Here is a 14,694-nt window from a genome sequence, read left to right on the forward strand (position 1 = left end):
GAGTTTTTTCTCCCCCTCTTTTTGGTGCCTTACCGCAATTACGAGTTTTGATTTCGCCGGCGTGATTTTTCCGCCCATGTCATCGAAGTCTCCCAGCGGCTTCAAGAAGTGCACCCAGTGCGCCCGAGTAATCTCGCTCACTGATAGGCACGCGTCGTGTCTTCAGTGTCTGGGGGCTGGGCACCGCCCGCAGGCCTGTAGTCTTTGCGCCCTTTTACAGAAAAGGACTCAGGTAGCGAGATTGGCCCAGTGGAACGTTTTGTTCTCGGGCTCTTCGTCGGCATCGGCACCGGGAGTATCGAGTGCGTCGACTGCATCAAGACCTCCGCCCTTGGCCGCGACTGTATCCATTGCATCAAGGCATCGACCCTCTGCATCGTCAGGGCCGAGACATCGGAAGGCTGCGTCGGCGTCGGTGGTACCGGGACCTCCACTAGTGCTGATGTCGTCAGACGGTGGTGCTTCGTCTGGAGTGCAGGTGAGGGCTGTCCATTCCCCTGCTGGTGGCGGTGAGCCTTTGGGTGGGTCTCCCCCTACCCTGAGGGCTCCTGCGGTACAACCCCCCGAGACCGACCTTCTTCGTCCTCGGCCACGAGGAAGCGACAGCTGGATTCTATGTCCTCCTCGTCGGTACCGGGAAGCTCCGGTGACATGCTTCGTTTGAAAAAGTCAAAGAAGCATCGACACCGGTCTCCTTCCCGCGTCGGTACCGAGAGCTCTGGGTCGCCGAGGGAGTCGGCACCCAGCAGGCATCGGCACCGGGAGGACCGCTCACCCTCTGTTCAGGAGGTGTCGATGCGCTCCACCTTGGACAGCCCGGAACAGCCTCCACGCCCGGAACAGACTCTGACTTCGACTCCTGCATCGGCTTCCATGTCTTTCTCCACAGCCGCCCTGCACGAGAGTCTCCGGGCCGTTCTCCCAGAGATCCTGGGAGAGCTGTTGCGCCCTTCCCCTCCGGTACCGGCCGGTACCGTCGAGTGAGGCGCCGGCTGGCCCCTTCCTGGGGTGAGGTCTCCGACATCGGTGCCGCTTGCGGTACCGACTGCGGTCGCCTCCCAGGAAGGCTCCCCGACGACGTCGGCGGAGGGAGCTTCGCCGGTGCGGGTGAGGGAGTCTACCTCTCGACGCTCCCGCCGTGGTTCCACGGAGTCGAGCCGGGCACGGCTTCAGACACAGGTTCGTGAACTTGTGTCTGATACCGATGGTGAGGCCTCGTGGGAGGAGGAGGAGGACATCAGATATTTCTCTGACGAGGAGTCTGATGGCCTTCCTTCTGATCCCACTCCCTCCCCTGAAAGGCAGCTTTCTCCTCCCGAGAGTCTGTCTTTTGCGGCCTTTGTCCGGGAGATGTCTACGGCCATCCCCTTCCCGGTGGTTGTGGAGGACGAGCCCAGGGCTGAAATGTTTGAGCTCCTGGACTATCCTTCTCCACCTAAGGAAGCGTCCACAGTACCCATGCATCATGTCCTAAAAAAGACATTGCTGGTGAACTGGACCAAGCCTTTAAGTAATCCCCACATTCCCAAGAAGATCGAGTCCCAGTACCGGATCCATGGGGACCCAGAGCTGATGCGCACTCAGTTGCCTCACGACTCTGGAGTTGTGGATTTGGCCCTAAAGAAGGCTAAGAGTTCTAGGGAGCATGCTTCGGCGCCCCCGGGCAAGGACTCTAGAACCTTAGACTCCTTTGGGAGGAAGGCTTACCATTCTTCTATGCTCGTGGCCAAAATTCAGTCTTACCAGCTCTACACGAGCATACACATGCGGAATAATGTGCGGCAGTTGGCGGGCTTGGTGGACAAGCTCCCCCCTGAGCAAGCCAAGCCATTTCAGGAGGTGGTCAGGCAGCTGAAGGCGTGCAGAAACTTCCTGGCCAGAGGGGTGTATGACACCTTTGATGTTGCGTCCAGGGCCGCTGCTCAAGGTGTGGTGATGCGCAGACTCTCATGGCTGCGTGCCTCTGACCTGGAGAATAGGATCCAGCAGCGGATTGCGGACTCGCCTTGCCGTGCGGGCAATATTTTTGGAGAGAAGGTCGAACAGGTGGTAGAGCAGCTCCACCAGCGGGATACCGCTTTCGACAAGTTCTCCCGCCGGCAGCCTTCAGCTTCTATCTCTACAGGTAGACGTTTTTATGGGGGAAGGAAGACTGTTCCCTACTCTTCTGGTAAGCGTAGGTACAATCCTCCTTCTCGACAGCCTGCGGCCCAGGCTAAGCCACAGCGCGCTCGCTTTCGTCAGCAGCGTGCGCCTCAGCAAGGCCCCTCGGCTCCCCAGCAAAAGCAAGGGGCTCTGCTGGATTCGCGGATGGCTCGTGCCTATCTCCCAGAGACGAGAGCCAACAACTTGTTGTCCCTCGTCTCGCGGGTGCGAGCGTCCCAGCAGATCACAGCTCGGCAGATGTTGCTGGGCCACATGGCCTCCACAGTTCATGTGACTCCCATGGCCTGCCTTCACATGAGATCTGCTCAATGGACCCTAGCTTCCCAGTGGTTTCAGGCTGCTGGGGATCTAGAAGACGTGATCCACCTGTCCACGAGTTTTCTCAAATTCCTGTATTGGTGGACGATTTGGTCCAATTTGACTCTGGGACGTCCTTTCCAAATTCCTCAGCCACAAAAAGTGCTGACTACGGATGCGTCTCTCCTGGGGTGGGGAGCTCATGTCGATGGGCTTCACACCCAGGGAAGCTGGTCCCTCCAGGAACGCGATCTACAGATCAATCTTCTGGAGTTGCGAGCGGTCTGGAACGCTCTGAAGGCTTTCAGAGATCGGCTGTCCCATCAAATTATCCAAATTCAGACAGACAACCAGGTTGCCATGTATTACATCAACAAGCAGGGGGGCACCGGATCTCGCCCCCTGTGTCAGGAAGCCGTCAGCATGTGGCTCTGGGCTCGCCGTCACGGCATGGTGCTCCAAGCCACATATCTGGCAGGCGTAAACAACAGTCTGGCCGACAGACTGAGCAGGATTATGCAACCTCACGAGTGGTCGCTCAACTCCCGAGTAGTGCGCCAGATCTTCCAGGTGTGGGGCACCCCCTTGGTAGATCTCTTTGCATCTCGAGCCAACCACAAGGTCCCTCAGTTCTGTTCCAGGCTTCAGGCCCACGGCAGACTGGCATCGGATGCCTTCCTCCTGGACTGGGGGGAGGGTCTGCTGTATGCTTATCCTCCCATACCTCTGGTGGGGAAGACTTTGTTGAAACTCAAGCAAGACCGAGGCACCATGATTCTGATTGCTCCTTTTTGGCCACGTCAGATCTGGTTCCCTCTTCTTCTGGAGTTGTCCTCCGAAGAACCGTGGAGATTGGAGTGTTTTCCGACCTTCATCACACAGGACGAAGGGGCGCTTCTGCATCCCAACCTCCAGTCTCTGGCTCTCACGGCCTGGATGTTGAGAGCGTAGACTTTGCCTCTTTGGGTCTGTCAGAGGGTGTCTCCCGCATCTTGCTTGCTTCCAGGAAAGACTCCACTAAGAGGAATTCCTTCTTTCTATGGAGGAGGTTTGCCGTCTGGTGTGACAGCAAGGCCCTAGATCCTCGCTCTTGTCCTACACAGACCCTGCTTGAATACCTTCTGCACTTGTCTGAGTCTGGTCTCAAGATCAACTCTGTAAGGGTTCACCTTAGTGCAATCAGTGCATACCATTACCGTGTGGAAGGTAAGCCGATTTCAGGACAGCCTTTAGTTGTTCGCTTCATGAGAGGTTTGCTTTTGTCAAAGCCCCCTGTCAAACCTCCTACAGTGTCATGGGATCTCAATGTCGTTCACACCCAGCTGATGAAACCTCCTTTTGAGCCACTGAACTCCTGCCATCTTGAAGTACTTGACCTGGAAGGTCATTTTCTTGGTGGCAGTTACTTCAGCTCGTAGAGTCAGTGAGCTTCAGGCCCTGGTAGCCCAGGCCCCTTACACCAAATTTCATCATAACAGAGTAGTCCTCCGCACTCACCCTAAGTTCTTGCCAAAGGTGGTGTCGGAGTTCCATCTGAACCAGTCAATTGTCTTGCCAACATTCTTTCCCCGTCCTCATTCCTGCCCTGCTGAACGTCAGCTGCACACATTGGACTGCAAAAGAGCATTGGCCTTCTATCTGGAGCGGACACAGCCCAACAGACAGTCCGCCCAGTTGTTTGTTTCTTTTTATCCCAACAGGAGGGGAGTGGCTGTGGGGAAACGCACCATATCCAATTGGCTAGCAGATTGCATTTCCTTCACTTACGCCCAGGCTGGGCTGGCTCTTGAGGGTCATGTCACGGCTCATAATGTTAGAGCCATGGCAGCATCGGTAGCCCACTTGAAGTCAGCCACTATTGAAGAGATTTGCAAAGCTGCGACGTGGTCATCTGTCCACACATTCACATCTCATTACTGCCTGCAGCAGGATACCCGACGCGACAGTCGGTTCGGGCAGTCAGTGCTTCAGAATCTGTTCGGGGTTTAGAATCCAACTCCACCCCCCCTAGGCCCATGTTTATTCTGTTCCAGGCTGCACTCTCAATTAGTTGGATAAATTGTTAGGTCAATCTCAGTTATGTCCTCGCCGTTGCGAGGCCCAATTGACCATGGTTATTGTTTTGAGTGAGCCTGGGGGCTAGGGATACCCCATCAGTGAGAACAAGCAGCCTGCTTGTCCTCGGAGAAAGCGAATGCTACATACCTGTAGAAGGTATTCTCCGAGGACAGCAGGCTGATTGTTCTCACAAACCCGCCCGCCTCCCCTTTGGAGTTGTATCTTCCTTTGTCTTTGTCTTGCTACATATGAGACTGACAAACACAAGCCGGTTCGGGCGGGAAGACGGCCGTGCATGGGCGCGCGAGGACTAGCAAAGGTCTTTGCTAGTGAAGTTTCCGATTGGAGGGGCTGCCGTGGACGTCACCCATCAGTGAGAACAATCAGCCTGCTGTCCTCGGAGAATACCTTCTACAGGTATGTAGCATTCGCTGTACCCCCCTAAGGCAGCAGGACAGGCACCGCAAAAAAGTGGCCAGCATTGGGGTGACCTTGCTAAACCGAACATGTGCTAAGTACTTCATTTTTTTTTTATATATGAAAAAGTTTTTAAAAAATAACATTGAATGGTTCCAATTAAAATTTACAATGGAGGTTTTTTGAGCCTATGATTGAAAAACAGAGATACATATAGCAACCACACCTGTTTTCTGATGCTTTTTCCTCCATGTTTTGATAGTGTTATTTTGTAAATATATACTGATGGTGACAGAAATTGAACCTTTCCACATTTGTTTAGTGAAGTTTATTTAGTGTATTGTGAGGTAGTTAATGCTTCATTTACCTGGGAGTTTTGATCACCCTGCCCCAATGATTCTAGTTTAAAGCCCTTTTCATACTAGTATGCTCTGTGAATTTAGGAAATTGATTTGTGTAAGTTATACATAAGTTATGTTTTTCTTTTTGTACTTGTATGATTGTTATTCTTGGATTTTTTTGTTATCCACCTTGCACCTTTTCTTAAAGGATTTGGCGGGGTACAAACCTCTAGTATAGTATAGGACTTTTAAATGCTGTTGAACCTCATCAGGTTTAGCTCTGACTTTCAGGTCATCTAAAGCCTGTTCGTTATCAGTTGATTTCATATATTCAGGCACACCCCTGACTAATAATGCCCAAAGTAGATAAGTTCCCTCACTTTTATACCAATTTCTCAATATCACAGTATCTTCAGTTTCCATTTCTTTTTTGAATATTTCACCCCTGTTCATAGTTCAAGAGTTTTATTAGGATTGTAGTGGTAAGCCTCGCAAATTTATGCAAAAACCCCCTCAGAAGCGTTTTTCCTCCACCTGAGATAAAAGGGTATTAATGATCAAGATTTTCCCTCCCTTCCCTCAGGAAATTACCACAACTCTTATGTGGATTCAGCTCTCTTAAAATCTCTCACCTCTCTCATCTGTGTCCTGCCCTCAACTGACAGTTTCCACAGAATTGCACAACCCCCCACCCCCCAACAGAGAAAACACTCATCAATATTTTCTCTCCTCAGAAAGCTCTTCCTCTTTTCTATAGCACTGGTTATCATGGAGAAGGCAAAAGAGACATTTTCTGTCAGCCAGTTCTAGTCACACACGTCATCAAAAACTGACATTAAAAAATTTGACAGATTAAAGCCAGTATGATTAAAATACAAATTCTATCAAAACACACAGGCAATTTATCATTTCATGACTGGCAGGTGGCTGCTTGGAAATGACATTTTAGTTCGTTTCTTTTTGGCTTAGTTCTCAGTTTATTAAATAGTTGGTTTTGTTTAAATTAACTACCTATGGCAATTAGCAGTAATAGTGTATAAATGAAGTTCAAAGATATCAAAAGGGGCAAGTCTCAACATATGTTTGGGAATAGAGTTACTCAAAAGTAAATCATATAAGGGTAGGGGAAGGAAAAGGCTGTGGTCATAATGAGGGTTGGATTAGGGGTTTTGATTGGTGATTTAATCATTGTTACGTTCCATTTTGCAAAATTCTTTATGGAGTCTGGACCCTTTGCTTGTACTTTTGTGCACTGTTGATTTGCTGTTTGAATAAAAACTACAGACAAAAAAAAAATGTCCAAAGCAGAGAGAGGTTAGGCAAAGTAGCTGCCAGATGTATGGTGGTGATTGTATTTTTTTTGTAAACCACTTTGGATTGTACCTTGGTAAAAGGAAGGCAATGTGGGTAGATAAATTACTATATGTGTGCTTCAAACATCTGCAAAGAGCAAAAAAAGTGAGGTCCAACAAAGTGAGGAATCCAAGATGTGAAGACAAATATAATTTCATTTAGAAAAGTCAATGTGTTAAAAAGACTTCCGAATGTTTCGGCGATAGTGCCTGCATCAAGAGTCTGTCAGTATCTAAAAATGTCACATTATTACTCTTTAGATCTAAAATAAGTTATAAAGAACAATTATGAAGAACAGTGTTACAAACAAATAATATTAAATGATAACATTACAGTGCTCATATGGCATGATAAAAACTATAGATATGGTTAATAGTCTGCATTTGAGAGGTATAGAGTACAGTTATATCATGTCCATTAACAACCAGCTGGATTCCAAATTTGGCTACACACCACATTCCTATGATGAAATATCTCCCAGGTATTCAAGAAAAAAAAATGTAAGTTTTTCCCAAGAACTCCTATAATACATGCAAACCACAATTTGAATTAATTCATTTCTGGAAATAAGTGACAATTATTGGATTGTTACACTTTCTTGAATTGCACTTAAGAAGAAAAGTCATAAGGGGTCCTTTTAACAGAGTGGCGGTAAGCCCAACGCAGGATTACCGCTTGTTCTTTTGGGACTACCACCAACCCAATGTGGCCGCTGGCAGTAGTCCCACCCCGAGCACGCGACATTTCCAGGGAAAAAGAAACCCCCCGGAAATGGCTTGAATGACGATAACCTAGTAGTAATCAAGCATCACCACGTGCTGCTCGGTTACCGCCGGATTAGCGCAGGAGCCCTTATCACCACCTCAGTGGGTGGTGGTAAGGTCTCCCCATTGCATGGCCATGCAGTAAGAGTTCTTGAGAAACCAACTTTTAAATTATTTTCCTGAATACCTGGGGAGAGTTTTCACCGCATGAATGTGGTGTGTAACCGAATTTGGAATCCATGTTAAATGCTCTTGCTGTCCATAGGCATTTACCCCAAGATGTGCAAGCATACACTGTCCCTAAATAGCTGTAGTTTCCCTTCTTATAGCACTGATCTGAAGTGATTTAACGAGCTTAATGAGTATGTTCAGTGTACTATAGTATTAGGTTTTAATCATCGTTTTTTTTACTGCAGCATTCAAGAGTTTTTATTCCCTATTTATTCCCTGCAGGTAATTAGGATTTCTACCTCAACCCAATGGGACCTATGCAAGGACAATGTGGACCAAGTTTACTCAGCTTCCACTGAAAGGTGCTTGACTGGCCTTTATATTACTACTGGACACAAGTAAACAAGTTATAGACCTGTACAAGAAAAAAGAATATTCTACTGTGAATGGAAAAATATTGCAAATGGAAATGTAAAAAGTGGAAACAAATCGCCGACTCCAGTTTTGATTGTTAATACTTTAGATATTGTATTTATCTGGATTATTTTTTAAAGGAGAAAACAAAAAGCGTGGCTTAAGTTATTCCATCTTAAGTCATAAATGACAATAATAATAAAATTGAGTAGGACTTGCACTGTTGCTAGCCTTACTTAATTTTGCCAAGCAGTTTGGTCCAGTTCTGTTATTTCTCCATACCCCCCACCCCTTAAACTGAAGGTTAACAGGTGATTTTTCACCTGGGATACTTTGAGTCAGTCCTGGTTTTATTCTGTGATAACACATGGAGAAGGGCATGCCTACTTGTCTTTGCAAAGTTGGAAGAGCATCTCCATGCATTGATTGGGGTAAAACCTGAACTGGATCAGCCCATGCTAGGTGAACCTTGGGGTGAGAATTTTAAAAAATGCAAACAAATTAAATAGCGAGGACTTGGACAAGCATCCCTTGGTAATTCAAGGTGAGATTATGGACTTTGCTTGGCACACCAGCAGAGATGATGATAAAGCTTGTTTTTCGGTGCTACTGGCTATCAGAACCGTGCCTCTGAATAATGGTGCTGAATTCTGGGAGGGCTGACCAATACCAGTTCTCAGAAAGAAAAGAAAAAAACATCTATATGCATATATATGTGTATATTTTGCTAATTTTATTTTTTATTTATTTGAGTTCATTTTTTTCACATACCAAAGTTTGTTAATTTGCAACAAATAGAGGGTGAAAGATTTGTTTGGCTTTTTTTTTTTCCTTTGTTCTGGAGCTCTGTAAAACTCTGGTGTCAAACTTTGTCCATAACTCAAAGAATAAGCTCATGGCAGCTAGCCCCCTTGTATGATGGATGTGCCATGGGGTCAGGAGGCACAAACTCAGCTTCCTTTGCCCATATAAAGAGCCTTATTGGGATCACTGCAAAGCAGCTCTTTTTGCAGAGGATCTGGTGGCTTCTATGACTGGGTGTGCATCATTTATCTTCTGGAATGTGGCTTTTGGTTTTTAATAGGGGTATAGGAGTAATAGGTTAGAACTTTGAACACTACACTTTATTAGGCCAACACACTATGGATGATACACTGAAAATATATACTTGGACACCACTGCCAATATTTGGAAGTGGTTTACAGGGAGAGAAGGCAATGGATAGTCCTGTGGTCTCACACTGAGATGCAGTAGCCTAAGGGGAATTTGGATTGGGTAACTAGAAAAAGACCATTTGTTTTAAGTAGAAATTTTGAACTGCATTGAGATGGCCCTCCCCCCCCCCCCCCCCCCCCCCCCCCCCACTTTTCCGGCCTTAAAATTTCATGTCCCTACCCAAGGTATAACTGTAGCCAAATACAGAAATGTAATTTTCACTCGCCATATCAAACTGGAGTCCTGACTAAGCTTTTGTCTCCACATGTCTCTCGTCATTTAGCCTAACTGTGCAATGTCTAGGTATCTAAACTATCTCTGTTCCCTTGGAGGTAACCTATGTCTTTGCAGCTGTAACATCCTGCAGGTAGATTCCAGAGGAGTAAGGATACATGTATCTTAAACCCAAGATTTTCATTTCTCACAACTTTTATGGAATGGGGAAGAAGCCCCTAAAAATCTTGTGCAAGTCAGAATTAGTGGGAAAAAAAGCATTGCAGGGACTTCTAAATGCATACGTTTTAGCATGTTCAGTGGAAGTTCTGGCTTTTGGAATTTTCCCCCTTTCCAGAAGCCATAAGAAATTAAAGGGCCCTTTTACTAAGCCGTATTCAAAAGTGGCCGGTGCTGTTTAACACATGGGTTTTCCATGTGCTGTGGCCACTTTTAGCATGGCGGTAAAATGGCCATATTTGTCTAATTTCCTGAAGTGGCCATGCACTAATTTCCCAATTAGCATGTGGCCATTACTGCGAGAGCCTTACAGCCTCTTGCTTACTAGACGGTAAGGGCTCCCAAGCTTTTTGGTGCATGGTAGGCACACGCTACCACCTATCGCACATTAGTAAAAAAGCCCCTACAAGTCGTAAGTTTAAGATATGTCATTTCAGAATTGTGCAATCAAACTGACTTGCAGAGTTTTGCACTTTATTTTTTGCTCTTTTGCTTGCTCTTTAAATCTAGCTGTAAAAGTGGCTTTTGCACCTCTTTTGGAAGTGTTTTATTTTTGTGCATTCTGACATGATCTCTGACATAAGCATCATATGTTGAGTGGGTCAAGGATCCAGTGATATCCCCAGCAGCTCAACTTTGCAACAGTTGAGTTTCACTTCCAAGTGTCACTCTCTTGCCAATTCAGATATTAGATAATTTGATTTCAAAGGGTAAATATTCTTCAGGCTAAAGGAACCAAAATAAAATAATGCCTTTAGGACAGGTGCTTCATCAGAACTCCAGATTATGTTTATTTTAAATTCCATTTTGAGTGAATGAACATTTGAACTTGATCCTTGCTCTGAAGAGATTAAGATGTTTGCACATGTGCTTCCTTAGTAGTGGTAGAATATGCTTTCCCTGGATGGTCCGTGCCATGTATAGCCACCAGTCCAGCTGTAGTGATCAGAGCCTCATGAAAAGGAAGCTAGAATGCAAGACCATCGTAACTCCTTGGAAGCCTCCTAGAGCCAGAAGTAGCTGGTGGCTGCTGCTGTTAATTTGAATCTCAGACCTTAGACTGGTCTTCTTATCACTGCTAGCTTCTGAGGATGTTTGACACCTGAAGAGTTTTGCATATTTGAAGGTGTTGGTCAGTCCCTTCTTTATTGTTCAGGCAGAGTTTAAGAAATGGAGATGCCTGAGTTGGGACAGGAGACTCTGAATTTTTGTTGCTCCAGTTTGAAAAGCAAGCTCCTCCCCATGATGCACTGTACTGTGTTTCAGATACGTGTGACACTTGGCAACATCCATCCATCATGCTCTTCAAGGAAATAATTTGCTTGCAAGATTAAAGTATTTTAATTACTTTAAGCAAGTGTACTACATTTTCCTCTACCAGGTTTCTTAGGTTGGAGATCTCTCACAGATTTGACTGGTCTGTATTAGCAGTGTCCAGGTGTAGCCTTACTGTATAGACCAGGTACTAGTGCATGCATAGGAAATCAGAATTGCATCTCTCCACAATGACTGACCTAGCCTACCATCTTAAATTATTGTATTAAAATTGTGTTTGCCATTGAGTGAAAAATAGCTAGCAAAAGCCCTATGATAGAAAGTGGGAATAGATCATGGTTTCTGGATGACAAGAGGTCATCAGGTAATCCTGTTTATACTTTCCTGAACCTAGCTGCTCCTGGTGGTGTAGCGTTTTTTTTATTATTTTTATTTTGGGGGAGGGGAGGGAATTATAAGAAAGCAATTAAGATGTACCCAAATGAATAGTTTATTCACACAGAGAAGTGATTCTCTGCAGTGGAGCACATTTGGAGCACTACCCACTGCACATGAAATGGAGCTTGCTTTTTTGGCTGTGCTGTCTTGTTTATAAAGTTTTGATACTTGATACAAAGATGAAAAGAAATGGCTTAACTTAGTCTTTGTAAAGCTGATAGATTTTCAAGAACAGGTTTTATTTTATTTTGGGTAGGGGTTTTTTCAGGTGTATTTTTTATTTTTTTGACACTTGATACATTTTAAAAGGTAGTTCACAAAAACACAAAAAAAAGCCCTTTTAAAGAGGCTTTGCTCTAGCCTTCTTTTGGAAATGGTGCATTAAAATAAAATTAGAGATATATATATATATGTATATGTATTCAGACTTTGGTGGCAAGCTGTGTACAGAGGTGTGACGCATGCACTGTTTTATAAATCCGAATGAAATCATTTATAGAGTTCTTACGCTGTCTTTCATGAATATTTTGTGCATAGTGACAAAGACCTTAAAAAGAAGAAAAGGTTTCAGTAAATTCTGTATGGCTTAAATTTTTTTAAGCTCCCGCATGAGAGAGAACTTTTTTAATGTAATTATATTTTGTTTTTTTTCCTAGAGAAAATCCTAATTTATGATTGCATATATTTTAAGGAAGTGGCAAGTGAAAATGTTTTGATAATATAAAAGATCTGTGAAATGCTTGGACTTGTCTGTTTTTCTTGTTTTGATCACGTCTTGTGGCTTGTGTTCTGTGTCGATCTTTTGTGCCTGGCCTTGTTCAGCCAGAAAAAATGTTTCCCAGAGGACAAGCAGGATATCATCTCCACACCAATGGGTGACATCATTGACAGAGCTCAGAACAGCAACCACTCCCCATCATTTTTCTGGAAGCTTTTTGAAGCATTAGCTTGTCTTCCCACGAATTGTCACTTCACATCTTCCCACACATCAAGTTCAGCCATGTTTTTTCCACAGAGCAGTGAAGAACGTGTTTTACCATCTCTCCCTACAGTCCATGTCTGCAGTGATTCCAGGTCACAGATATGATCTTGATGACTTTGAAGGTTGTGGCCATTCTGACTGAGCCCCAACTTTCATCGATGGCAGATCTCAAAGAGCAGCTCAGGGCCATAATCCAGGAATAGATGGGGTAACTTTTGGCCAAGCAAGAAGCTATGGTATTTAAAGGCATTGGCACCGGCCCCTCGGAGCTGAGGTCCATTCACAGCCTGCAGGTGGCACATTGACATTGAGGCCTCAAGGGTCCTCGGAGCTGGTTTACACTAAACTGGTGTTGATCTTCATTGTTTCCTGGGGGGGGGGGGGGGGGGGGGGGACAGGAGTTGTGTCTCCTCATGGTACCATGGATGCCTGGTGCCTCGACATCTCCAGCTCAGGTCAGAACAGACTGTCAGACATGCGAGGCAGGCAGAGACTTGTAAATTTCCTGGCGACTACTTTTATGAGTCTGATTCTAACTGCTCCTGGATATCTGAGGAGGCACCTGAAGCCCTCTTGGAAGAGGGGTTCCTTAGTCTTCTCGCAGACCCCTCCCCTCCACATGAGAGGAGAAAGATTCCTCCAGAGAAGCTCTCCTTTTTTTACTTTAACAGGGAGATGGCTAAAATTTGAAGACTGAGGATGAGCCTGGGGCCAAGTTGTTGGACATCCTATAGTTTGATGTCCCTCCAAAGGAAGCTGTGACATTCCCCTTGCACAGAATCCATAAGCTCTTACAAATGAAACAGTGGGAGACCCATCCCTTCTCTGTACAGCAGGTGAAACGTGAAGATCGATTCTTTGTATAGGGTTCACAAGGCTCTCAGATTCGAGAGGTTTTAGCAGGCTCTCAGATTCGAGAGGTTTTAGCATGCTGACTATTTTATGGTAATTGAATCTGCTGTCAGAAGAACCAGGAGTTCCAAGACTCACTCCTTGGGTATACCTAGGGAGGGAGGGAGGCCTGAACTTTGTAGTCTTTAGAGAAAAAAATGTTATCAGAATGATTTTCTGGCTGCCTCCTTACCAGCTTTTAGAGTATGAACTTTGGGAACGTCTTGCACAGTGTGGCAGAGTTTACAGACACTCTCCCTCAGGAGAAGGCTGAGGAGCTCCACCAGCTAGTAACCAAGCAGCGGGAGTATGAGAAGTAGATGGTGCAGCAAATTTATGATGCTTTTAGTATGGCGTCCAAAGCCTCCACCATGGGTATTGGTTTTGGCAGACTTGCCTTGCTGCGTGCCTCAGACCTGGAACCAACTGTTCAGGAGAAGCTGAGGGACATTTTGTGTGGGTAGACAGCCTTTTGGGTGACAAGGTGGAAGAGGTTGCAGACCTCATCAAGAAACACTCTGAAACCATCGTCACCATTCCAGCCCATCCTGGCATAGCCTCCATATCTAGGAAGCACTTGAGCGGAGGGCAACAGAGGGCCTGTTACTCTCAAAGGTGTAGTTTGTTTGTTTGTTTATTCATTCTTATATCCCACAATTATCCAAAAACAAGTTTCGGTTCAATGTAGCTTAAAATTTTCAGTTATTAGATGGTACATTCTGTTGTATTTTGCATTACATTACAATCATTGTATTATCATTACATTACATTCAGTGTTGAATATTTGCATCGTATGTGGTTAACCATAGCATTTCTTGAAGAGGTAGGTTTTTAGGCCTTTCTTGAACTGAAGGTACTTGGTGATGCTTCTTATGGTCTTGGGAATTGATTTCCACCATTTGGAACCCAGGTAGCTGAATCAAGCCATGTAGGTGACATTCCCTGAACAGCAAGGCCTCTCATACCTACTAGAGGCAGCAGAAGTCCCAGCTGGCCTCCCAGTGAAAGCAAGGGATGAGCTTTTGACTGGCTCTGGGAGAGCATAGCTGCAGTTCCTGTGACTGTTCTGGATGACCATCTGGTAGGAGAGAGGCTGAATTTTTTCCAAGCAAGGTGTAACCTCAGACTGGTATATTCCTAAAATAGTCCAGACAGGATACACATTACAATTGGAACACATCCCTCCAAATTGTCCACTGAGACCTAAGGGCCCTAAACAAATATCTGGCAAAGCAAAAGTTCAGGATGGTTTCCCTAGGCACCTGCTTCCAATGAATCAGCCTCAATATTGGCTATGCTCCCAGGACTTAAGTCGCCTTTACCAGCATACACATACATCACATTCACAGGAAGTATCTGAGAATCCATGTAGGGAAACACCACAACCAATAACACATACTGCCAGTCAATCTTGCGTCACATCCCAGGGTCTTTACAAAATTCTTAGTAGTGGTCAGTG

The 14,694-nt window shown here is 45.5% G+C and overlaps 1 protein-coding gene across 2 annotated transcripts in view; it reads left to right on the forward strand.

Moving 5' to 3' along the window:
• Positions 1 to 12,139, forward strand: part of DOT1L (DOT1 like histone lysine methyltransferase) — a 642,515-nt gene extending 630,376 nt beyond the window's left edge. For both annotated transcript variants that reach the window (XM_030219845.1, XM_030219846.1), the window contains one exon: positions 7,850 to 12,139. Coding sequence is in view for 1 of the 2 variants with exons in the window: in XM_030219846.1 (XP_030075706.1) it covers positions 7,850 to 7,857 (8 nt within the window). In the remaining variant the exon portion in view is untranslated. The remainder of the gene's footprint in view (positions 1 to 7,849) is intronic.
• The last annotated feature ends 2,555 nt before the right edge of the window (positions 12,140 to 14,694 follow it).

Source organism: Microcaecilia unicolor, chromosome 11, assembly GCF_901765095.1.
Source record: "Microcaecilia unicolor chromosome 11, aMicUni1.1, whole genome shotgun sequence".
Lineage (NCBI taxonomy): Eukaryota > Metazoa > Chordata > Amphibia > Gymnophiona > Siphonopidae > Microcaecilia > Microcaecilia unicolor.